Here is a 25,062-nt window from a genome sequence, read left to right on the forward strand (position 1 = left end):
CACTTTACAGAGTAGGTAAAGACCACACTCTATGACTTGTTTATGATTTACATAGACCCAACAATTCCCCCATTGAGTACACAGTGGCGTTAAAAAACCTTCCCTATAACAGGCAGGAACTGGGACAGACCCAGCTCTGTGGAGGACGGACATCTGTCTGCACCAGTTGGGGAGGAAAAAAAGGAGAGAGAAAGAGATAAAAGACGGACAGATGGACAGAGAATCAGCTGTGCAGGTGAATTATATATATAATACCATAATACCTAAGATATATATATATATATATATATATATATATATATATATATATATATATATATATATATGCATATATATATATATATATATATATGCAACACCTCCCAGCCAAGTAAATATCAATCACTATGAGCAAGTTGGAGGAACTACAACCCTGGACATTTGAGCTTTTGGCAGTGACAGTGATGAGGGGGAGAAAAAGTTAACAAACAGGGTGACCAGAAGTCCCCCTCTTCAGTGACCTGTCCCCAGCTACTGCTGTCCCCGGAAATGTCCCCGGTTTTCACTGTGACTGAAGGATCCAAAAATGGAATATAGGAAAATGAAATAACGTAAATGTTGACCAAACGACACGTTTAGTTGAGCACCCTACGACTCGCCCAGGCTAAAGCCAGAACAAGCGTCTCCAGCCCAGAGCTCAGAGCAGAAGGCCCATCTAGATTGCCCATATTTCTGGTATTTTCATTTCTATATAACTTGGAATATTGTGATCATATGCAAAGGAAAAAAAGCCTTCTCCTGCTTTGATCCTGGAGCTTGGAGAGAACCTGATACACATCGCTCATCGTTGTATTCTCTGATGTTTCACTGCAGTAAAAGTACATGTGGGCCTCCTGAAGGTTACACATTCATTCATCCAGCTATAGTACACACAGCAGAACTATCACTGACTTTACTCTACGACACACAGTTTTATTATTATGACATTTCAGTGTCACTCTAGCTCCTTAGACTTAGTTGTACTTGTCATTAAATAAAACTTATTATAAACTATTCATCACAAACTTGTGTCAGCCTGTCAGTGTCAGTGATTACCAGTGATGCCACTAACATGTTAGCCTACTTAGTAACACTACTCTAATCTGACTCCTGTGTTTCAGTAACCAGTAGGCTAGTCTAACATGTTACTAGTTCCCAAAGTCAGATTAAAGTCAATTATCTAAGTCACTGTGTGTTACTGTGTGTGACAGACCCATCTCTTCATTGTGTGTATTCTTGAGCTGAGTTGCTCTGACAGGACATCTTCATCCAGTCACATTAGCATGGTTCAAATGCTTAGAGCTAAAAAATCTTTAGAATAATATTCTAGTAGCAGCAGGATGTACCAAAAGTTTATAAAGTCTTCCTTTCAAAATGGGTCGGCTCCATATAATATCCAGTTTAGTTTCCTAAAACCATAGACCCCAGGTTGTCATTCAACATGAACTGTGACATTTTCCATTTAAAACTCTTCCCCAAATCTTGTGAAAATCATCTGGTGTAAGGAGGAGGCCTTAGTTTGGGTGGAGTGGCTGATACCTGTTTACCACTGCTGATATTGATGTTCTTGATCTCAACTACTTTGATCAAAGGAAAAAAACGCATTGTTAATCAATTCCTTTGCAATTTAGGATAAATATGGTGAGAGAAACTGCTTTATGAATGGTAAGGGCAGTGTCAGTGTTTTCGTTTTCCAAAGACAAAAAAATACATGTTTTGGAGGTTTTTACGCCTCTGAACCAAAAATGTCCCCGGATTTTGTCTCAGAAAACATGTCCCCTTACAACAGAACAATGACTGTCTGCAAGCATTGCTTCACACGAGTCGCCTCTGCAAATGGTAACACTTGATATCAGCACACATTTAGGGCGCCACCACCCAGCATCGCTGTCTGGAAGCAAGAAATTAAATGAGCAGGTAACACTGTTACCGTTATGTTCCCCTTTTAAATCCATACACACACACACGTTCCAATTATACTATTGCTCTTACTACAAGCCTGACTCTGATTACAATCAAACCCAGCGTACGCTTCAGTGACTAGCTCCACCTGGGCAGACCAACTGCTGCAGACTGATGTAAAAAGCCTCACTAATAGAGTGCTGCATTTGAGTGTCTGTGGGGAAACTCATTACGTATTACTGGGCAAAGCAGCAAATACAAGTGCTTTCATTAGTGGGTCATCTGATCAATCACCATTGTTTTAACTCACTCTTTGATGGATAGAAACTTAAAAGACAATTACCTAGATGACAAACGTACAGAATATAACTACACTACAACTACAATATAAGTAAAGATTGGACCCATTTTCCACAAGTCACATATCTCTAGAACAGTCTGACCCTAATATGGCGTTTTTCCAGACGTGTTTGTGCAACCAATTACATATATTTTTGTGATTCATCGCTGAATAATTTTTTAATAAAATGTCAGAAATTAGTGTAGAATGTCCAATCCAGTTTGTCAAACTCCAAGGAGATGTCTTAAATGTCTGTATCAGTCGTTTTGTCAGTGAAAAACCCAAATATATTCAGTTTAATATGATATAAAACTGAGAAATTACTGTTACAGATCATCAGTTATTTTTTCATAGATTGACAAATGGATGAGTCGACTTATTGCAGCTCTATTTTATTCAGGTTGGGTGAATGAGAAGAACTTTCTACACAGCAGACTCTGAGTGAGGCTTCAGTATTGATTATTATTACTGATGACTTCATTATTGTGTATTTTCTCAGTTATCAAATCAAAATGAATACAAATGGCTATAGTGGACACATTCATTCTAACGGTCTAAACCTGAGCCACTGTCACACGTTGGCTGTTTTTTCATTTGTTTTTGACAGCAACTCAGTCAACACTGGCAGGAAGCAGGAAGTTCAGAGCCCCTCATGTCTCTAAACAATAGAAAGACATTATGTATCTCTCCCAAGTGCAAAGTGCACAAAGTATTTGAACTGTTAGTAAGCACTTTGTATTTGTGTCAGAAACCACTGAATTGGAAAGAAATTTACTTGAACTGTGTAAATAAAAATACTAACGTTGAGTCCCAATTCCAGACTTCTTCCAGACTAATTCAGAACAGATTTTAAGTAAGGAAAAGTGAGTAAGCAAGTAAGTAATGCAAGGAATGCAATTTAGCTGAAATGTAACTCTGGAAAGGATAAAAAAAAAAAAACAACAAGTTACTTCCAAGATCCATCACGGCAAAGCAAGGGCAACTGAGAAATAAGTGAACTGCCGCTAGTTCATTCCTTCCAATGGCTCACATAAATGAAGCATTGTTTAGTGAGCTGTTCATTGTGAGGCCCAGAAAGGCCCAGGGCTAAGTGATGGATGTTTATATTGATCCAACAAGTTGGGTTTGATGGCCCCGGCATCGGCCAGCTTTCAGTCTGCAACAAAAGGTTTAGAGAGGATGAAGGATGAGTCCTGGCTAAACACAACCCATGGGAATGGTGCCGGACTGAGACGTGCCGAGGGAAGGGACCTCTTTGAGGCTGTGGAGCAAAGGTCAGCAGAAGTATTGGAATGGGCGTGGAGAGCGGGATGGAATAAGAAAAAGAAAGAAAGTGTCAGCTATAGTGAGGAATGTGGTAAAAAGTGACTTCAGAGTAAATTCAGAGTGTAATTCAAGTGTGTTTTGTAAAGGAATCAAGCGTGGCTGTCAGCATTAATGACTGCTTTAAGCTTAAGTGTATCCTATGTTGTTTCGCGCTGCAGCTCTTTTTCCTTAGAGAGTCAACCTAACTAATTGAAGACTAGGGAGGCCAAAATTACGTTGATTGTTGATTGTATGCAATACCTTTTTCTTTCAGACACACTGTCATTACATTCCAACACGTTCTCTAAATTCTAATCAATTTGTTGAATAATCCATCTCTGAATACTTGGACTGTCCTACACATACAATTGAATCTCAACAAGTGAGTGAATCACTGTTAACACTTTTTTAATTATTATTTTATAATAATAACAGCTGTAAGTGGATGGTTTCCCTATGGCACTAACACCAAAGGGACATGTAAATTTGAACAATTGTGAAATCTTTTACACAATAGAATTTTATTTGTCATAAAATGCTGTGTTTCCTCTGAGGCAGTTGAATCCTGATGTAGGCTATGGCCTTTACACCAAAACACACTTAACCCTTTTTTATTGGGTCAATTATTCAGAATTTTTCTAATAATATAATAACTGCTTGTAAATATGATGTTTATACAGTGTTTTCTATATGTGTGAAACTTGTTGACGGTGCTTTGACCAGCTCCACCCCTCACAAATCTCAAATCAGTTTAAATGTATATTTCTTTGTCGGTGAATCACTCTTTAGTGAACAAAGGGGATTTATATGGCCATACATAGATGTCCATAAACTATGAAATTTCTTTATTCAGTGTTCGATGCTCTGTGCCATGGTCATTAATGTATTTTGTCACTTTGATCCAATGTGCTAGCTCAGTTTGTAACAGAGAGGACTTACTTCAAAACGTTTCAACATCCAGGATTTCATTAAAGTCAGAGGAAGAAGAAAAAACAATATTTTAAAGTGCAAAATGTCTAATTTTGTTATCATAATGATTGTTTTACTTAAACAGCAGTGGTGTCTGTGGGGCGCAAAAAAATGAGGAAGTTTTTATATTTTAAAATCATTTTCTACATGAAATGAAATGACTCAATGACTTAATCAGCTGATCCTAGCTCTTAAACATTGTTATTACATCGTTGCCTTCCTTTACAGCTAAATGCACAGCCTGCATGACGACACGTCAGCTCATCTGCAGCATGAAGCAGTGGCATGCCTCCAGTCCGAGACGTTGTGTGGGTTATGGGCTCACCTTTTTTGCGGTGTGGCCTGATCCTGTGAGGCGTGTGCTGGTGTCCGACGCCGTGACGAACATGCTCCTTGACCCGACTCTTTGACCTCTTGTCAAGTCCTGACTCTGTTGGACAGATGTCATGGCACTGGCACCTCTGCGAGTACTCTGCCCAGGTGCAGAAGCAGGACACCCAGAGAAGCCATGCACCGACCCTCATCTTTAGTCAACACTTCCTGGATGCAAGACCCGAACCCCTACTGCAGCTCAACTGTACCATCCATACTCCAAATCTGAACTCCCTAACACCACGACCATTCACCCTGGGACCTGTCCTACGCACCACTTGTTATGTAGTTAAACAGTTTTCTCCATATTCCTTAAACATGGCTGTGTGCTCCTCTTCCCTCCCTCTTTAATTTGGCTGCGCTCGGTCTCCCCATCTCCCTCCTCTTTGGGTCCTCGTATCCTCCCGTGGAGGGAGAAGTTGGGGGGAAACAATGATCAAAAAACAAGTTTCAGACCTCATGCTGAGCGAGTAGTGAGGGAAAGGGGACCAAGGGGTACTGTCTTGTCCAACAACATCTGTGCCATTCATTCTGCATGGGATAAGGGGGAGTAGAAAACAAGGCTCAGTCTCTGGGAGGAGGGAGGCGAGAGGAGGTTGAAATAAGGGGGAGGTAACACAGAGAGGCCTGTTTTCCCAAGTCAGATCAGTTCCATTAATCAAGTGTCTCCCATGTGACTGATCAAACGCAGAAGAACAGTTTTTGACAATGTAGAGCATTGTACAAGATGAATATTAAATCCTTAATTAAACAATTAAATTAAAATTATTTCACATAAACTGAGCAAAGAATATATGAAACAACACCAGGAAAGATATGAGATTAGTGTTTTCGTAGTCAAAAAAGATGAACATTCCTTTCTCCTGCGCAAAGTGCAATTTTCAGTATTCATTTTCACTTCACATGCTCCCATGGAAATGATCGGAGCAGAAGAATGTTTTTCTTCTGACAAATAACAGCCTCAGAAAAGACTAAATGGGTACAAAGGCTTCTCTTTCTTTCACTGTGTTGCTTTAATGTGACAACTCAAGCCCCCCCACTCACTACCCAACCTCCCACCAGTCAACTAGCCAAGCAAATTTGTAGCTGCCTGTCTGCACAGTATGAGTCTCATACATCATCTTGGCTCACCCATAAGAAGCAGAGCAAGTCAACCTTGTCAGAATGTTCTGCTTTAATTTCCAACACAGTCAGTTTGTCTGGTTTGAGTGGACTCCCAGAGTGTACAGAGATTACATTTCTGATTGGCTCTGCATTTTAAACAAAAACAAATGGGGTTCCCGTAGATAGTTTGAGGCTTTGGCGATTTTTCTGTCGCACCAGCTCCTGTACACCCCCAATTACAGGCCCCTCACTGCAACTGAAACCAGGGTCATTTGCTTGTGTTCATGTAATCAGTCTTTCATAATAATATCCTTTTGATTGGCTTTGCTTACAACATTTTTTTTCACATGTTGATGAAAAATAACTATTTGGAACTTTTCTGAGTGGACTGAGGACAGAGTCTATGGACAGCAATGATGCTCTGTATGTTGTTGAATGTATGCATACAGTTGAAGAGGTTGCATAGATCAGTAGTAAGCAAATAGCGGCCTGTGGGCCGAATCTGGCCCTCCAACACAAATATTTGCCCCCCTGATAAAAGTTGAAGTTTCCCTTTCACAGTTTGTCTCAAAATATTTAAAGCCCAATAAATATGACGTCATAATATCAAATACTGGCATGCAAACCACAGGTACTGTGTATCGTTCTGCGATGGTCCTGAAATGAAGTCTAATAAACTCTAATGAAATTTAATGAATAACAGAGAAAAATAATATAATCCACTCCACTTAAATAAAACAAGTGCCTTGTAAGTTCAAACACACTTCCCACATTAACAGAAGCTGTTTGCCTCCAGCTTTTCAGTTCCTTTACCGATGCCGGTTTTTCTGACAGTTCATTGCAAAACAATGACGTTGACCTCATGCATCTACACTGCTGGAAAGCTGCAGCAAGAAGGAGTCACAGCAGGAGGAGGGGTCCAAAGTGTGGCGTTATATGAACATTAGCACCACACATTTTTTAATTCTTTGTTTTTACTAAGAAAACCAAAATAAAAACAAATACGATACATCTGTGTTTAGTTGCATCCACACTGTGTTCAGACTACAACAGATGCGACGATGCTGAAAACCTGTGTAGGCCTCCTTTTTTTTCCACACAGAGAATCAGGAAAAATCAATAATGATATTGTAGCAACAGAATGAACAGCTGCTGGAACTTGAACCCAAAGGGACAAAGTAAGTCGTAAGAAAGATGGTGTAGCTTAAATTTATTCTTAAAAGAATTAAACAAACACATCACACATGTTGTAATCTAATTGCTGAAGTAGTTAGACCTTGTTGTACTGCAATTCGAAACAGTTAACAATTTAAATATTAATATAGACTGTGGCATCCATTCACATTATGTGTAGCCTAAAAAAATATATATTGTTTAAAGGGAAGTAGCATTATTTACATATTTTCACCATATAAAGGAAACACCTTATTTACACAGCAGGCGGAATAACGATGCCTCTGTTCCATGTAGTGTATTTGTAAGACACGCCAGTAAGTCTGCATACTGCCGCGGAAATCTTGTATCTCCATTTTTGACTTTTTAATTTTTTCATAAATATTTTCTATTGGTCGTGCTTCACGTGTGTGGGTTTTTATAAAGTTTTAACCAATTGAAAGTATTCAAAAAAGGTTGTGAATAAAACTCGAAGTCCAATGGATCCTCAAACTGACGACAAAACCTCGTAGCTCCACCCCCTCTGCATTAGGAAGGAAGTGCTGGAGCTGGCAGTTACTTTACCAGGAGAGTTGACTAACTGGCTAATACAATTAGCCAATAAATAGTAAATGAGCTAAAAAGATGAGCCAGTTAGTCGCAAACTCACAACCCGTCAGGTTCTGACCCACAACCAGCCCGCTGATGATGAGGTTACTGTCCTGACACAAATCACACAATTCAGGTCATGTTGCCGTGAGAAACAACATGAGCCCTGGACCCCCGAACCCACGAAATTAAAGCGTTTCTGTCCGAGACAAGCAAGTAAAAGACATCTGACATGCTCACTGTTTAGACAGGGTGTTAGACATGGTCAGGCTAATAAAGTCAGAGACGATCACTCTGTGTAAACAAGGAAAAATTTAAACTAAAGCACGCTCTCTCTGACCGCCAGCCACTTTATGAAAACCAAAAAACTGTAAGGGACCTGTAGGTCCCGCGGGCATGCCGCAAAATTTAGACCTCTACTTTGGTCCAATGTGTTCAATTCCAGAAAAACAGTGCACACAAAGCTCCACTAAACTTTGTACGCTGTAAACTGCTGATAATGGAAGGTGACGCACGTATCTCCATATTCGCCGGTCAAAAACCTCATAAGTCCATCTGAGTTTGATTGTTGTTAAATATTTATAATATAAGGATATCTAACAATATATGATCATATATAAAGTCACAATACCAACTTTGACTATGCAGACTTAATGTTTTAAAAATACAAAAAAAATGTTATTTCCTGAAAAATGACCGTTTAGAAGAAGAAGAATTCCTTTATTAGTCCCGCAACGGTGAAATTAGATTTTTTCACTCTATTATTGTTATACATGTTACACACACACAGGCCCAAAATACACACATGCACAAACAGCACCTATATACATGCAATTAATGTAGAGACGTTAGAGTGAGGGGGCTGCCAGTGACCAGGGAGCAGTTGGGGGTTTCGGTGCCTTGCTCAACAGCACCTCGGCAGTGCCCAGGAGATGAACTGGCACCTCTCCAGCCAACAGTCCATGCTCCATTCATGGTCCACACAGGGACTCGAACCGGATCCCAGCCAAGTCACCTATGGACTGAGCTACTGCCGCCCCTACTGGACATAAAAGGTTTCTGCCCGACAGCGACGATTCACAGGATGATTTCGATTTCTGTTTGATTTTTAATTTATCATCGTTTTTTTAGTCTTCTCTTAACTCCAACTCTATTCTCACGTTTCAAGGTGTTAATCTGACCTGAGAACATGCTGAAGTCCTAGGCCAGGCAAAAGGATTGATATGACTGATCAGCCAGGAAGTGGAACTTGCAGCATGGTGAGCAAGTCTTGCTCACCCTCAAGGTGAGACTGGTGACTTACCACATCCACATGCTGAACACAGACTGCTGAAGCCTCTTATTTGTTTCAGCTAACCTTTGGAATATACATTTTTGCAGACAGTAGATTCAGGGCGCACTAACACTGTCCATCCGTAGCGTGCCCCCGTGCTTTAGGGTACTTGGGCACGGTACGGATCCCCATCACTTACACTGGAAGTTCATTAGGAGGGAATCTGTTACTGAGCAGGATAAACAGGAGGAATGAGCAGCAAACCAAATCTATTTCAGTGTTCTGGGCACTTGACTGTTACTGTAAATTGCAAAATTGTGAATGTTTTCTTCAGTGTTGGCAGCAGTGATAATGATGCTATACTGGCATATTTCAACAGTGGTGCTGAAAGATATTAACATGTTTATCTCATTTTTAGGAGTATTAAGTCATATTTCTAAATCACTTCACTTTTGATGGTGATGCTCTCCTGTGCAAACTGTACATAACAATGGTCAATCCAAAAGCTAAAATACTAGAGTGTGCTCTGTACATCACTGTGGCCACCCATGTTCAACTATTGTGAACATTTTCTTTGATCGGTGTAACCATTGCCTTTCTAAGCCTGGCCAATATTCAATCATGTCTTCACAACCGTCAAAATAGAACCCCCCAGGGGCGAGCTTTCGGCCCGCAATGGGGTGTCCTGTCCAAGCAGCAGAGGGCTATTGGTGAGCGACCTGACCTCTAATCTCTAATCATCTTCCAACAGGGAGGCAGAGCTTTAGGGTAATTCCTTCCTGAGAGAGAGAGAGGTAAAAGGCTAAGGCAACACCAGGATCTCAGATTGGGGATTTTGCCCCCCTAGTGTGTGTTGCAATGATAGCATCCACTGGCTATACACAAAAGTGCATAATAGAGCACGACAGGCAGCGCTGAGAAAAAACTCTTCTTGGCTCCAAGGCTGCATAGTTTGTTGCTCGGGTGACAAGGCCCTGGTCTATTTCCACGTTCTATCACCAACTCTTTCACAGCTCAGTGAAATACCCAGCCAGTGAACTCTAATGTCATCAGGTTTGCCAAACATCCACTTGTTGGCAAATAAACCTTTTTTTTTAATCCATGCCTATAAGGATTTAAAATGAACTCCTTCACGTTAAGTTTTACCCCATGGAGCACTCATCAAAGTTTTATTTACCAAACTTTTTGAAAGGACTGCAAACATTGCCGTCTGCTTGATTTAACATGAACTGAAACACATTCTTTAGGGATAAGTGCACCAACTTTGCCCGAAATCTTTAATGGATATTCAGCGCTGTGGGAGCTGGGTTGGGCGGTGACAGTGTCCATGTCACAAATGGAGGGCTGAGGATGTGAACGGCAAGCCAGAAGTTCTGCTTGAATGAATCTGAATGAAGGAGAGGAGGAGGAGAGGAGCACACCCCGTCCCCTCCGCAGTTTGAAAACCAAGCACCCTGAGCTTTCTGCTCACACCTCTTTGCCCTTGCATCGCTCCCCCTTTCTCTACCTCGCCCGCCCCCGTCTCTTTATATGTCCAGCTGGCTGCGCCACAAAGACTTTGTCTCCAAGTCCCAAATGATCCTCAAACCCCCACATGCTTTGTTCTGCTCATTTTCCCACTCCCCAGAGACAAAAATTAAAATGAGGAAAGGATGGAGGGAGAGAGTAAGATGGGGGAGAGAGGAAGATTAAAAAGGTGAGTAAGAGTGGGAGAATGTGTGAGAACGAGAGAATAAACCAAGGAATACCGCCGGATCTTCTCGACGCAGACTCCAGGGATTCAGAGACCTTGAAGGTGCAGACTTCAAGACAGCAAGGAAGTGATGCAAACATCTTTTTCAGTGTGACCCTGACATATAAACTGCAGCTGAATGTTCTCTAATTTATTGATAAGTCAAAATGATGGAACCCATACGTGTCTTGAAAATCGGATCTCGCTGAACATCTCCTTCAGTTTCAGTGCACTTTACTTGGCTCCTTCCTCAGTGCCACTTTCTGGCGGGGCTAGGATCATGTTTTTCTGCGGTAATCATGCGGTCAATTACAGGCAACAAGTCTCTCCAGGTTGAAAGGTTTTAGATCCCCTGTCCCACCCTGCTGAAATCCCCCAGTTCCCTGGCTTGTGTGAAATCATGCGGTGGATTGTTGTGCAGAAAAAGGACCACAGTATGGAGATGTGGGCTGTAACTAATAGGATTGGTTTTGATTCATTAGATTCTCTTTCATCATCCTGGTTGGAATTCCACTCCACGTCTCCTCGGGCTTCACACTTTTAAAATGGAGGTGGGAGGGGGGCAAGTGTTTATAATTGAGCCTCTAGACTGCAAAAGCTCATTACTCTCTGTGGAATCTTCTGCTTATTTATACCCCATGGAATCCACATCATAACCATGTGAATGCAGCACTGTGTTTGTCAAAGTGCTGACAACACACTACAGGATATGATTCAACGGTTGGCAAAACGCATAACCAAAATGAAGAATAGCAAGGCACAATAGCGAAACACAATGATACACGTTGCGTCTAAATAACAGAGAAATCTATAAGTGTTACATTTGCTGTGAAGGAAATGGAGATGTTTGACAGAGTTGCAATCCAAAGCATGCCCGGCCGTATATAAATCACCTGCCCGATCCTCATTTAATAATAATCATATTCCAATGATGTACCTACAAGTTGGAAGAGCTGGCGGCTTGTTTCCAAAAGTGCTTAAAGAAATAGGGCGACATTTCTTGAAATGTGCTATTTGCTCTCTGGCCGTGAGTTTGTTGGGAAGATTGATGTTGTACAGTGAATAAGACACTGACTTACCTCTGCATAAAGACTGGAAGCAGAGGGAAACAGACGACTGACTGTCCAAAGGTAACATATCCACCTACCAGCACCTCTAAAGCTCACATAACCCCCATTCAAATGGCAAGTTGTCATTTTGTCAATTTCCTCTTTTATGAACTAAAGTGTGAAGTGTGAACTTCAGAGGTACAGAGACATTTCCCTGCATAGGAAGTGTTTTTTTCTTTTGGCAGTGTTATGGAAAAGTAAACCCTCATCCTACCAGCTGGGTAGCCTGCAGGTAAACTGACTCTCATATCTTGCAAGTGCTTTATTCTATCACTCAAATTTTTCACGACTTCCTCAATTCATTGTTTTCTAATGAGTTAATATAATGTTCTGTTTTTAATAATACCAATGCATTAATAAGCCTTTAAGTACTACTGTGTACTGTGCTTAGGATAAAAGCTGCAATCTGCAGAAAAGTATGTTTTACAGAATATGCAAATTAACTATAACTTTCCTAAGATAATATTTTATATATATATATATATATATATATATTTTTTTTTTAAATTAAATGAATAACATAATTAATAATGTTTTGAGGAGAAATACAGTAAGTGAACACTTTCCTATGGTAGTTTTTTCACAGTAGTCCTTGTATGTTACATATGATGGTAGGATGAGGGTTTTTAGGACTACCAGACTTTTCTGATGAGACATTAAAGAGTGAAGGCTGGTCCACACCACGAGGACAATGAGCCCCACCAGTGTTGGTGGTCAACACACAGGTTTAACTGTTCACAGCTGTGACCCTAAAAAGATTGATATACTTTTAATATTAAATCCATATAACTGAGTCAGAAAATGGCTCATCAAGATCAAAGGACTGCGAACATTGCTTAAATAAAGATAAACCAACTGTAAAGCACATGAGCCTTTATATTGAAATGAGTGTGTCACGAAACACAACCAATTCTTCCTCTTACCCACAGTATTTATTGATCTGTTCAGTTTCAGAATAATGAGGACCTGCTCACTCGTTGCTGTTCTTTAAATGCAGATGGAGGCACAGTCTTGAAGTTTATGTACTTATAGTTGCGTCTACGTGACTTTATGATATCAAAATGACTGTGTGTAATCACAATGCTTTTCTGGTACCATGAATTAAAGCCTTATTATTTAAGGCTAAGATTAGCCAAGTGGATTAGAAGTACCAATAAAAACGTCTATTTTATTTATTTTGGTTTGTTGGCAGTCAGAATTCACTTGCTTCATTTTTGGATGACAGTACAGACAGACCCATCCACTCGTGTCTCAGCTGATCGTTTGACCACTGAGTGTGATGGAAGTGTTTCTAGAATATCTGTCGACACCCGACACCAACTGCAAAATTTGCAATTTTTAATCATTTTCAACATTTCAGTAAAAAACAACCTGGGGAACCGGAAAAATCTATTTGTTAAAACGAGTATCACGTGTCATTTTCTCACTTACGCATATTAATAAAACACTGAATAAAAATGTTTAGCAAAACAAATGTCATCTTCTTTGTGTCATGTTTTTCTGTGTGATATTACTGACACTCGGTCACTAAAGAATTACAAATCCATGAGTGTGCTAAAGGTATCCTTTATTGAATTCATTATATGAACACTGTTTGACACAAGTCGGTCAGTTGAAGAGCCACAGATGCCGTCTCCAGGCTTCAGACACCTGTAAATGAGACGTCATGTAAGACGCATTCAGCCCACTGACTCATCCTGGGTTACATGCGCGTCACGTTCTGTCTCTAACACCATAACTGGATAAAATCAGTGTGGTAATGTCAATATTTCATGTTTTCATAAAAGCTGGAGGGAATACTTCAATGCTGGTTGACCAGTTTACTGTGGACATTAAAAATATAAAATTAAATATGTATCAAATTATACAAAATATAGAAAACAGAAGCACTGTAGGATCTCTCTTTTCTGTTGGTTGTACATAAACAGTCAATAACCTGCAAACAGTTGGCCATAAAGAAAACACGGGCTCTCCTGCTGTTTCTGTTTGGGCTGCAGTCTGTAGTGGGTTTCCACATGGAAGGGGGGCCGCTCCCCTCTGCCCCGCTTGTCTTAAGTTGTGTACATCAGCGATGTGATCCCGGTGCCAGCTCTGTCCCCGGCAGCTCTAGTGTGTTCTTAAGGCCTTGGCATACACTGGTTCCAGGAAATGAAAGGGGAGCAGCATGAAGAAGACCACCAGAAAGGTGGCACTCACCAACGCCAGCAAAATGTAGCGTCCGACGAACAAAGTGTCCACTATCTGCGGAGAGAAGAAGTGAATCTGTGCACTGTTAGGAGTCCTTTGTAGCTGAACACACTAGCTTTTTTTTTTTCATTGCTGTTCTTAAATTCTGCATTTCCTCTTTTGGCCACTAGGTGTCAGGAGAGGGCCTTCACAGAGGCTTTGTGTAGAAGCAGAGTGATATGAGGCATTATGTGACGCTGTGAATGGGCATCCTGTATACAGACACACACACATGCACATGGACAGAACAACATATCTACAATAATTATAATTATTATTTTTCTACATTCCTAACATGTAGACAATGCAGAATAATTGATCGCCAGGAGTTGAATAGATATGAGCGTGCAAACTGGAAGCTTTAACAGACACTCATTCAGTATTTCTAATACGGGGTTTTAGATAGCAAGCAGTGAGCATGCCCACTCATGCTGCTGTAGGACGTAAAGTGACTGGTGCCTACCTGCAGCCCCAGTGCTTGGACACACTTAGTTTAAGTAGGGTCCTGTACTCCCCCCCCCCCCACAGTTTTCTTTTGTTTTCTTGTTCCTGTTTGCTTTTATTTATTTATTTATTTATTGTTCTTCTTCCGTGAGTGCATATCATTTTTCATTGGTCTGTGTTTCCTGTTTGCATTGTCATACTGCTCAGAAGGTGCATAAACCAAAAAAAAAAGTATGGGTTTATGGAATAATAGTAGCCAGACTTTCATAGAACAATGTTTTTGTATGAATTCAATGCTATATGTATGGACTATTTCAAAACAGTGTAATAACCTAAATCTGTATGGTAAATATTGGTATTACCCATTTTTAACTAACATTGTCATTTGGACTAAGGCAATCACTGGGTGTTACATCTACTCACCTTAAGGTCTAGTTTACATAAATGGGTCATGTATGACAAGATACCATGACAATAAAGTATTAAAAGACATACTGAGAGATAACTTTGCCAAAGGTTACGTTTGAGCTGCCTTCCTTTTTGTGAATAACTGGTAAACTGCTGACAACTGTGGGCTTTGAGAGAAATTTGGCTACATGGATGCTCTGTTAGATTTAATTTGAGATAATCCTGACTGATAAATTGCCTAACTCTGTGCTGCATTCAGCAGAGCTGCACCAACCCTTTCATCTGTTGTCAAAGTGAGAGAGACCTCAAAGCCAACTCAAACAAACTATGTGTGGTACATTTTGGGTCCTAAATGGCAGAAAGATACAGAAGAAGAATCATGTCCTCTTCTGAAAGCACTCAATTTGCATTAGAGATCACAGTTTACTTTTTACAGCTAGTTTTACTATTTGGTTAAAATGAACATTAACAACACAACACTTAATGAGGACTGTACTGGATTTGTATTTGTGCTGATACAGACCAGTCCGCTTTACATGGGGCGACTGCTCTAACCACTCAGCCACCGGCCGCCGCTCAAAACACTCTTTTAATAAACTCTAGGTTCACTAACTACTTTGTTGGTGCGTTGTTTTCTGTGTAGGGACTCTTCTCATGCTGCTGCAGAGGTTTGCTGTTATTTTGAGCAGTATTAGAGGTTAAAAAAGTCTTTATGGCTTATTTGATGTATATAAGTGCTGAAAAAGACCATGGGAAGGAATTGCAACAGCCCTTTGTGCTATGGAATGCCATAGCATACAAGTTAAGGTGATTGGTTCCTTAGGTATGTGATCTATGAAACCCTGGCTGTCTGAATCCAGAATTCATAAACAGTCAGTGGTAGGCTGCAGTTTTTATGGTTCAAAAACTCAGCCATGGTATTGACTGCTCATTGTGCTCATGATATTTGTCTTGTAGTATATAAAAAACACCATACAGACATGTTAATTGGATTAAAAACTTGATTTTCACTTTAAGAGATCAGCCAGATTTGAGTGATGCACATTCAATACTGCCTCTTAGTCCTTATAATTACACAATCGTAATTTTAAAAAACCTAGAGAATGTATTTAACATTGCAAAAGCCTAATAATAAAGTCAGTGTATTAATTTCTCCACTTAAGAAGTAATGTGTTCTTACAGTTTCTTGTTATCTAAATGAGTGGGAGAGGGAGCATCCTTGCTATGCAGCATCTATAATTAGTGACCACTTGTATGACATAGCCATGTGGTGGTTATTGGTTCCTATAGGAATGAGACCTGTATGTTCAGGGAATAACCTATGCAGCAGTGTATTTGAAGACACAGCATGTTTGTTCACTGTTCCCTCACAACTGCTGAAAAATGATCCTGATTCTGGAGGGTTGGTTAGTCTCTGATCCTGTGGTTCTTTATCTAAAAATATGATCAGCAGGGACACAACATTGCAGCTAGCCTGAGTAATGCGTCGACAGGTCTGAAGCAAACAGGGTGCATGACTTGGAGGAGAAACAGATCCTATAGAATGGCACAGGTGTTGCTGGAGTTCATAAAGTTGCCATTGATACATGTAATCACCCCTTCACTGACTTTGGGTCTGTGTCGATATTTAGATCATGAACCACCCATTGAATACTGACACAATACAAGCTGAGAAAACGTCCTAAAGCCACATATTACCAATGAGTATCAGTCCTTCTGCTGACTCTGGCCCTGTTGACACAACAACGCTTGTGGGTGACCAAATATTTTATCAGATATGCCTTCCGTTTAGATGGCCACAGCGTTTTTGGGACTTAAAAATGCAAATAAGTGAAACCACCTTCCAGAGTGGAAATGTTAAAAAGGCTCCAGAGTTGCGTTTCCGTGTAGAAAGGTAAAAACACTAAAGTGTGCTCTGATCTGCTCACGTCAATGTACGTGTTTACGTAACATCCATGTGCAGAGTTCAGGAAAACAAAAACAAAAACGGGGACTGTTTCCATTTCTAAGCATGCACCAGCTCTGGGTGCTGTTGTGTTGCAGTGCTTCACAGCACCGCCTAGACACCTGACGTGCACACTACTTTGAATTTCACACACTTTTACGTCACCGTATGCACGCAGTGTCTAGGAGAGGTAGGGATGATGTATGCCGTCTCTTATGGATGCATTTAACACATCTCACTTTTTAATTTGCCAATTACACAGCAAGCAGGAGCCCAAAGTGTCGGCCATGTTTTATTAATTTGCCATCGAGCGCACGGGTGGTATCTGGCAGACGGGCTGGGGGCAGGTGGGAGGAGGGCGGTCTAGTATAAACCACCCCCACCCCTAGTCTGGGACTGGTCTAATTGGCACTATGATATTTTACTTTTGTTTAACAGCAAGAGATTATACATTTCTTACACAGTCTGCACACATCCACACAGAGTGGAAAACACACCCATCCATGTACATTATCTCTCTGTGATACGAGTCGACTTGTAAAATGTGAACTGAACACAAGCCGTCACTGGCTGTCATCCGGTAAAGCAGCTCTTCACCTTCACATGAGTTTTCACCTTTATACAAATACTGTTTATGATCATATATATGTAGGGCTGCACCGATATGGCTAAAATGATAATCCCAATTATTTTGATCAATATTGAGATCACCACCCTGCTCTCCCTTACAAACTGTGCTCCATTCCTGCTCATGTACAAATTTTTGCATTAAAATAAGAATTAAAACAGCAAAAAGAGCAACTTGTCACTAAAAATAAAGTTCCCACAAAAAGTCATCAGTTCGCTGTACTACTCATACTACACACCTCGCTGTCTTGTTTTCACATTACCTGACCCAAAAAGCAATCCAACTCATCACGTAGGTCTACGGCTGTTTTGTCAGGACCCTTTAGCTTCACTTGTCATTGCACTGGGTAGCCCAACTGTGACGCTCCGCTGTGGTGGCTGGGTTTAACAAGGAGAGCCTGTGGTTAGCGTCAGGAATTCAAACTAAACTGGAGCACTTGCTCTGATATCTAACATCTAGTGATCGGCAAATGATGCTTCAAGTGATATGGACCATATTCGTTATTTTCTGAGTCCACTAGATGGAGCTCTCTGTTTAATAACGGCTTGAAAGCTCACTGAATTATTTATTGAGCCTTTTTTTCAATAAACCAAGAGCTCCATCAAGTGGGCTCAACAAATGCAACTAATGCTTCATGAAGTTGGTGGGACAAGAGCATATCAAACAGACGATCGAGCGGAAGACATCAGCTCTACATAAAATGAGAGCAACTGGTCCACATTAAGGTCAGCCCACCTTAAAGGGATAGTTCGGCTATTTTGATATCTGATTGTATGAGGCTATCCACAGTCAGTGTGTTACCTACAGTAGATGAAGGTTAGCACGCTGCCAGTTTGGAGAAGCAGACAGCACAACTGACACAGAAGCTGCTGTGGACAGAGGCAGTTTCCACATGAAAAGTTTACTCTATTGTAAACTACTCTTTAAAATAAGCAAGAGATAAATATATTCAATTGTGCAGAAAAAAGGTAATGTGCTCATTTTTGCTTGTATTATAAGACGTAATTATTACAAGTGATTTTATATGTGACTTCTTTAAACACTGGATTCCATTTCTGAAGTGCCCATGGATTGATCTTACCCATAAGCTGTGTTCAGAAACCAAGGGAAGTCACATTTTGCTACCTCTCTGTTGCTGGTCTTTGCACAAAGGCTATAAAATGTGAGCGAGCCGGGGCCGGGCTCTGCTCCGCTATTTCTATGGGGCGGCAGCTTGCTTGGCAGATCTGGCCAGCTTATTGGCACGACCCAGAGGCAACATGGGGGAGTTATTTGTTCTGTGTTGCTGTTGGACTGAGATAAAGCAGAACAGCCCTTTATGACAAGCACATACACAGGCGTGCACACACAGTGACACATCCTATTTACAGGCATACAACACCGTGGATATAGGCTCATATCCGAGTTAGGCTTTTATTTAGGATAGGCTGTTTATTTTCACCTGCCTCAAGCCTACATACAGCCTACTGTATACCCTCAATCAGTACAAATAAAAGGAATGAACTCACCGTACCTGAGCTTTGCCTTTTGGCATCTGGCCCGTACAAACACACACACAAATAAACATAAAAAAATATGTATTACCTTTTAAGATCTTCTAACATAAGTTCTAACATAGTTATTGACAAGTATGACTACTTTATTTCATTTACTGTTCTTAAATGTTTCATAATGCATTTTTGGTAGCACAAAAGATGGCCATACAGCTTAAGTAAGCCGTCTGTTTGTGGGCCCTGAATCTTCCTTTTCACTCAGCGGTCTCTGTACCCAAAATATTTGGTAGTAATGAAAGCCAAATAGCCTCCCAACCAAACTGAAAACATCCTCGGCCTGCTGTTCCTTCCAACTAGAGTATATGGTATACTGCAATATTAATACCACATGGTTCCAGTAACACTGATTTAGATTTTATACTGATAGTTGCAAGTTTAATAATAATACATTTTTTATATAAAGCCCTTTTCAAAATACTCAAAGGCACTTTGACACTAAGTTGCCTCGCCATGTATTGAAATGCCAACTCAGCATATTAAAGGGAAAGTTCAGAATAACAGTGCACAGCACAGTTGCCAAAGGAAAGGGCTGTCTGATGGCAAAGTAAAGCTGTGAAGGGATATTTAGATATTCTAAATATAGTGTACTCTAAAACTCAAAATACACTGACTATGCTAAGTACCTCACACTTACATGTTTACACATAAACCATACACACACTGCAAGGACAGACAAGACAGCACAACAGCAGCGGTCATCGGCTGAGAAAACTTAGTCAAGCCTGCCGCCGCTTGGATTGTGTCTATGTGTGCTGTTATGGAACCTGTATGTGGAGCGGCCAACATTATATTAAACATCATATATTTAATAAGTCTTGCTCGATATGCGACATCTCCAAAGAAGTTCTAACATGATAAAAAAAATGTATAATAGGTCTGCTGAAGTGCATGGAATCACTCAAAATGTCCATGTTCATGGTTACAATTAACAAGTAGTTTCACTGTACATAACTGTACAAGCAAGGGCAACTAAAAAACATTTTTACTTTTTCTTTAGAGGTTTGCTGAAATTTAAATTTGTTATTATTATTATTACTGTACAATATTGGACATAAATTAAAGGGAACGTTAGAACAATTCTGTTATAACTTTCATAATTTCCTAACTAAATTGAAATGTCAGCAATCCCGCTGCAGACAAGGCGGAGGTGCAGAGAAGGACAAATCCACCAAGTGGAGCAGTTAAAAAAACCTTTTTGGTGCAAGTAAAAGAAAATGTGCATGTCATTTGACAAGGTACACAGTAAAAAGTATATCCATTCATACTGTAGGCAAGACATTAGATATGAATATAAGTCAGTGACAATGCAAAAGCCCATCGATGTGAATAAACTAACATGGGGGTGTGAGTGCAGCTCACCTCCATCTCTTTGAAAGGGGGAGTTGTCTCTGGGCTGCGAGGGAAAAACACCAGCACTAAAGTGATGGTGAGAGCCAGTAAGAATATGGGGATCACGCCTAACCTGGCAAGACACAAGACACAAGCGCGCACACACACACACACACGCAAACACGCACACACGCACACGCGCACACGCACACAAACACACACACAGTTAAAACAAGTGCTGATTTGTGGTAAGAATCGCAGTAAACGCAGGGTTATCTAAGGATAATGTCAGTAAAAAGACAAATACCAATCAAAACAATGGCATTCTTTATTGCATTTTCAAAAAGTTGTTAACTTTCCAATCAAGTAAATAGCTCCATGGTTCACCCCATTTAAACTTTACTGTAATTGCACCTTAAACAAGTGTTTGGTCTCACGCTGCATTCTACACAGACATAAACATTTACTGACTTTAATAGTATCCGGGTCTGTTGTCGTTGCACGATTATTAATCAGCAGGGATTGGATGTGCATGGTTCCAGCAATCAATTAGTACAGCAGCATGTGGATACAATTCATTGTTTCATATAACTTAGGTAAGAAGTCAAGACAGTTAGTTTTGCTGGTCTATCTGGGTGTCTATCCTGATAGATCAGCAAACTGTTTAGGTGGCAAAAAAAAGAGTTGCAACATTTCTGTGTAAAATCAGGCCCAAAGTTAAAATACATAAATAGTTAAATTTTTTCTTTTCTAGAAATCGACTCCTAACTGCACCACTCTTCCACTTGACACTTTATTCAACTACATTTCTGTGTCGAGTTTCTCAATATGCAAACATTTTTCCTGCCTTAAACACACCACTTCAAATTATGAAACATTTTATATTGTATTTTATAAAAAAATAAAATAGTGTGTGTTTTAAGGAACCCTGACTAATGCCAAGGTTTAAGTTGTGTATGTAAAGATAGAAAATAAGTCATATTCACATTAATATAGATATTATTATAGTAACTGGAAGTCTCTCTGTCTGTCTCTGTCCATCTGTCCGTCTTTTCTCTCTCTCTTTTCTCTCTTCTCTCTTTTCTTCCTCCCCAACCGGTGCAGACAGATGTCCGTCCTCCACAGAGCTGGGTCTGTCTGACGTTCCTGTCTGTTATAGAGAAGGTTTTTGTTGCCATCGTACTCTACGGGGGAATTGTTGGGTCTATGTAAATAAGTCATAGAGTGTGGTCTTTACCTACTCTGTAAAGTGTCCTGAGATAACTTTTGTCATGATTTGGCACTATAAATAAAATTTAATTGATTTGTATGTTCCAGGGGGTGTGTGCTTTGGCCAACAGGCAAACAAACGTTAAAGTTGAGGAAATGTAGAGGGAATACGCCCCTGACTGACTCCCAGTCACAGAGAAATAAACGGTGAGCCATCTGGGCTCCTCTCCATCGCTTTATGCGGTGACTTTGGGACCGGTTTGTGTGGAGGTGCTGTTCTCACTCACTTTGCAGATCCCGATGCTCTCAGCAGCATCGTCCCAAACACAAGAGCTGCGATCCACACGATCGCAATGACGAACACGCCCGTGCCGACCTCCAACACGGTGTTTGCCATCGTTGTTCACAACCGTTCCAAGGTAGTTAGCTCCCGTTAGTCAGTGCAGTGGCTGAAATATCACTGGAACATTACTGATACTACTGCAGCCAACAAGTTCGCCTCTGCTACCGTTAGCTACATTAGCGGGAACTCCAACCGTCCGTTGGGTGTTAGCGGTCGCTGCTCGCCTTGTTCTGCCTTGCTGAGACCGACAGTTGCATCGTGCTGACTGAGAGATGTCACTTATGGTGTTCGACACGCTTTCCTCCCCTCAAAAGAATCGTTTTCTGTCATTTCTAAAGAACTGATCAGTTCAAAGGATAGGCATGGATTATCTCTCCACTGTTTCTCTCCATCGCGTCTCCTGCTTCCTGGTAACAGCAAGTTGGAATTTGATTGGATACATGAACTCAAGACGGGCCAATCATAAACAACGTTACTGAAAATCCTAACAGCACGAGCTCCAGCAGAGGCAAACATCAGCTCTTCTGACTTTTGACCATACGACAGCAAAACTATTCGGTATTTGACCATTCTTAAAGGAACACTGCTTAAAGACCTTTTCCTTTATTTATTTATTCTTTATTAAGTGGGGTTTATTCTATAGTATCACCATATAATTATTTCGTGTTTATTGGATAGAAAATACAAAATAAAACAAACAAAAAAACAAGCAATTCTATTATTCCCATTAAAAAAACTCAGATCATGAAATAAAAATGCTTAGACCAGTGGTTTTTTAAACTTTGTACATGAAGTACCACCTCAGAAAATATCAGGTGCCCTCCAGTTCCACCACTAAGACCGTTCAAATACAGCAGCGTAGGCCAACACTATTCAGCTACGGACAGGAAGGTTGATTCCTCATCAGAAGATTATTTATTGTTGACTGTCTTCAGCCAGGACGTCAATTTCAGAAGGACTGCTGTAAATATTCTCTTCCTGATAGTTCCCATTTGCAGCCACGATTGCAGTGTTTTTAAACCAATCATTTTACCTCTGCTCACTCTCTGCCATCACAGTTTAGCCAGTGACTCACTTTGAAAAACAAATTTTACAGGAAATGCTAAACTTATTTTTAAATTAGTTAAGTATTTTCTTTTGAAATATTGTAGTAGTTTGATATTATTGTATTTATTTAGTAATTAATGTTTCCTTACCACCAGTGGTACAAGTACCACAGTTTGAGAACCAGTGGCTTAGATGACTTGTCAAATCTGAGTATATGTATACATCCATAACGTATGCATACATGATAAACACACCCACTCACAGATATTGAATTCCTACAGGCACATATAAAGTATGCATATATACATCCACATGCACCATGCATGCACAGTACAAGTTTATACATACACAGTACAAGCACCTGCACATGCGTACGCACACATCTGCCCACACATACACAGGCACATTCAGAGATCAGCTCATTCAGAGCTGTCTCTGTACAAGTTTAAACTAAAAATACAAAATAAGGCACTCTGCAGCTTTACAGACATCAGTCAACTGAATCTAACCTAATTTCTTCACTCAAAACAGCTTTTTTTCAATTCCCTTCTAAATCCTGATTTCGTACACTTAAGAATGAGGCAGTACGGAAGTCCTTTCCAGTAATACAACAACACAATAGCTCTGTACAATACAGTTCTTTTCAGTGCATTTGTCCTAGGTCTTTGTAGTCTGAGACGACAGCTTAAGACCTGTCTGGTATCATACTCATGTGTGGTCTTGGTAGGTACTAATATAGAAAACAGGCTACTGGGCTTCCGTGAAGTACAAATATTATTCAAATACAAAATAAGGCTGCATGCCAATCATATAAATAATGTGTGTGTGTGTGTGTGTGTGTGTGTGTGTGTGTGTGTGTGTGTGTGTGTGTGTGTGTGTGCGTGTGTGTGTGTGTGTGTGTGTGTGTGTGTGTGTGTGTGTATGTGTGTGTGTGTGTGTGTGTCATCATGGCAAAATGTGGTCCTGGCATTACTACTGTAACAGGAACTAACACAGAGGCGGTTTTGAGTATTTTTTCCCAGGCGTTTATATTTCTGTCCTTCTTTCTGTGGACAGATTCTATCACTGCGATAGTGTCCAAACCGTGCAAGATACAGTTACAAAACTTCACAGGTTTTTAGTTGAGAACAAAATGAAGGCCGAGTTCAAAGATGGGTGTGGTCTGACTAACAGGGCCAGAAGTAGGGGTGGAGGAAATAGGGAATGACCCTGGCCCAAATCGACGTTGGGGGTGATGTGATCAGATCCCATCGTGCATGTAGCCAATTGGGTCAGATGGCTTGGCTCCAAAACTTAGATAAAGTGTTGCTTTTGATATTCAACACAGTTCTGTTCTTCTGACATCAAGTTCTTCTGCCATTTTCAGCTGGCCCCATCCAGATAAAGAAGGACATTTTTGGTCTCAATATAAATCTGTGTGTGTGTGTGTGTGTGTGTGTGTGTGTGTGTGTGTGTGTGTGTGTGTGTGTGTGTGTGTGTGTGTGTGTGTGTGTGTGTGTGTGTGTGTGTGTGTGTGTGTGTGTGTGTGTGTGTGTGTGTGTGGTGATCGACCGATATGGTTTTTATAGGACTGATGCCGATGACCGTTACGGACCGCCGATTTTCTTGAGCCAATATTTGGAGCCAATTTAACTTAAAAAAGGCGTCTCCAGCAACACGGAGCTGCCTGTGGACGCCTGTCTGTAAATAATGCTGGGAAAAAACTATCGGCGAACGCAGCAGCCGATATTTGCGTTACTTAGGCGTATCGTGTGGGCTGATGTATCGGTCTATCACTAGTATGTGTGCTCGGTTCCCACTCAAAGTGTGATGCCTCTGCATGCTAACTGGAAGAGGTGTTGTCTTGAAGGGAGCTTGGCAAGATCCATGCATCCAGCTTTAGTTAATGATTTGGATAAATAGTGAGATCGTAGAGCAATCAGTGCTAAGAGTAAAGAGTGAATTGCACAGCGAGGCCTAATTTACATCAAACAAACAAACTGTGTCCGGAGTTTCCTCAGACCATATCTTTTCCTCATAGCAACAAAACAAAAGACTACTAGGAT

The 25,062-nt window shown here is 40.6% G+C and overlaps 1 protein-coding gene across 1 annotated transcript; it reads right to left on the minus strand.

Annotated features, from left to right (window-relative positions):
- Positions 1–13,573: 13,573 nt before the first annotated feature.
- On the minus strand, positions 13,574–22,337 carry tmem218 (transmembrane protein 218). The gene is made up of 3 exons (XM_083926398.1): positions 21,915–22,337; positions 20,449–20,551; positions 13,574–14,126 (listed from the first exon to the last, which is right to left on the minus strand). Exons 1-3 carry the CDS (start codon positions 22,022–22,024, stop codon positions 13,992–13,994), a joined length of 348 nt encoding a protein of 115 aa, XP_083782524.1. The 5' UTR covers positions 22,025–22,337; the 3' UTR covers positions 13,574–13,991.
- Positions 22,338–25,062: the final 2,725 nt, after the last annotated feature.

This window comes from Echiichthys vipera (genome assembly GCF_963691815.1).
Source record: "Echiichthys vipera genome assembly, chromosome: 14".
Classification (NCBI taxonomy): Eukaryota; Metazoa; Chordata; class Actinopteri; order Perciformes; family Trachinidae; genus Echiichthys; species Echiichthys vipera.

What these genes read in the sequence shown, in the direction of transcription:
- tmem218 (XM_083926398.1), bottom strand. Translation starts at nt 22,024, where the DNA reads ATGGCAAACACCGTGTTGGAGGTCGGCACGGGCGTGTTCGTCATTGCG. An exon ending in AGAGCATCGGGATCTGCAAA is followed by an intron (nt 20,552 to 21,914) that starts GTGAGTGAGAAC and finishes GTGTCTTGCCAG; the next exon opens with GTTAGGCGTGATCCCCATAT. An exon ending in CCCCTTTCAAAGAGATGGAG is followed by an intron (nt 14,127 to 20,448) that starts GTGAGCTGCACT and finishes TTCTCTCCGCAG; the next exon opens with ATAGTGGACACTTTGTTCGT.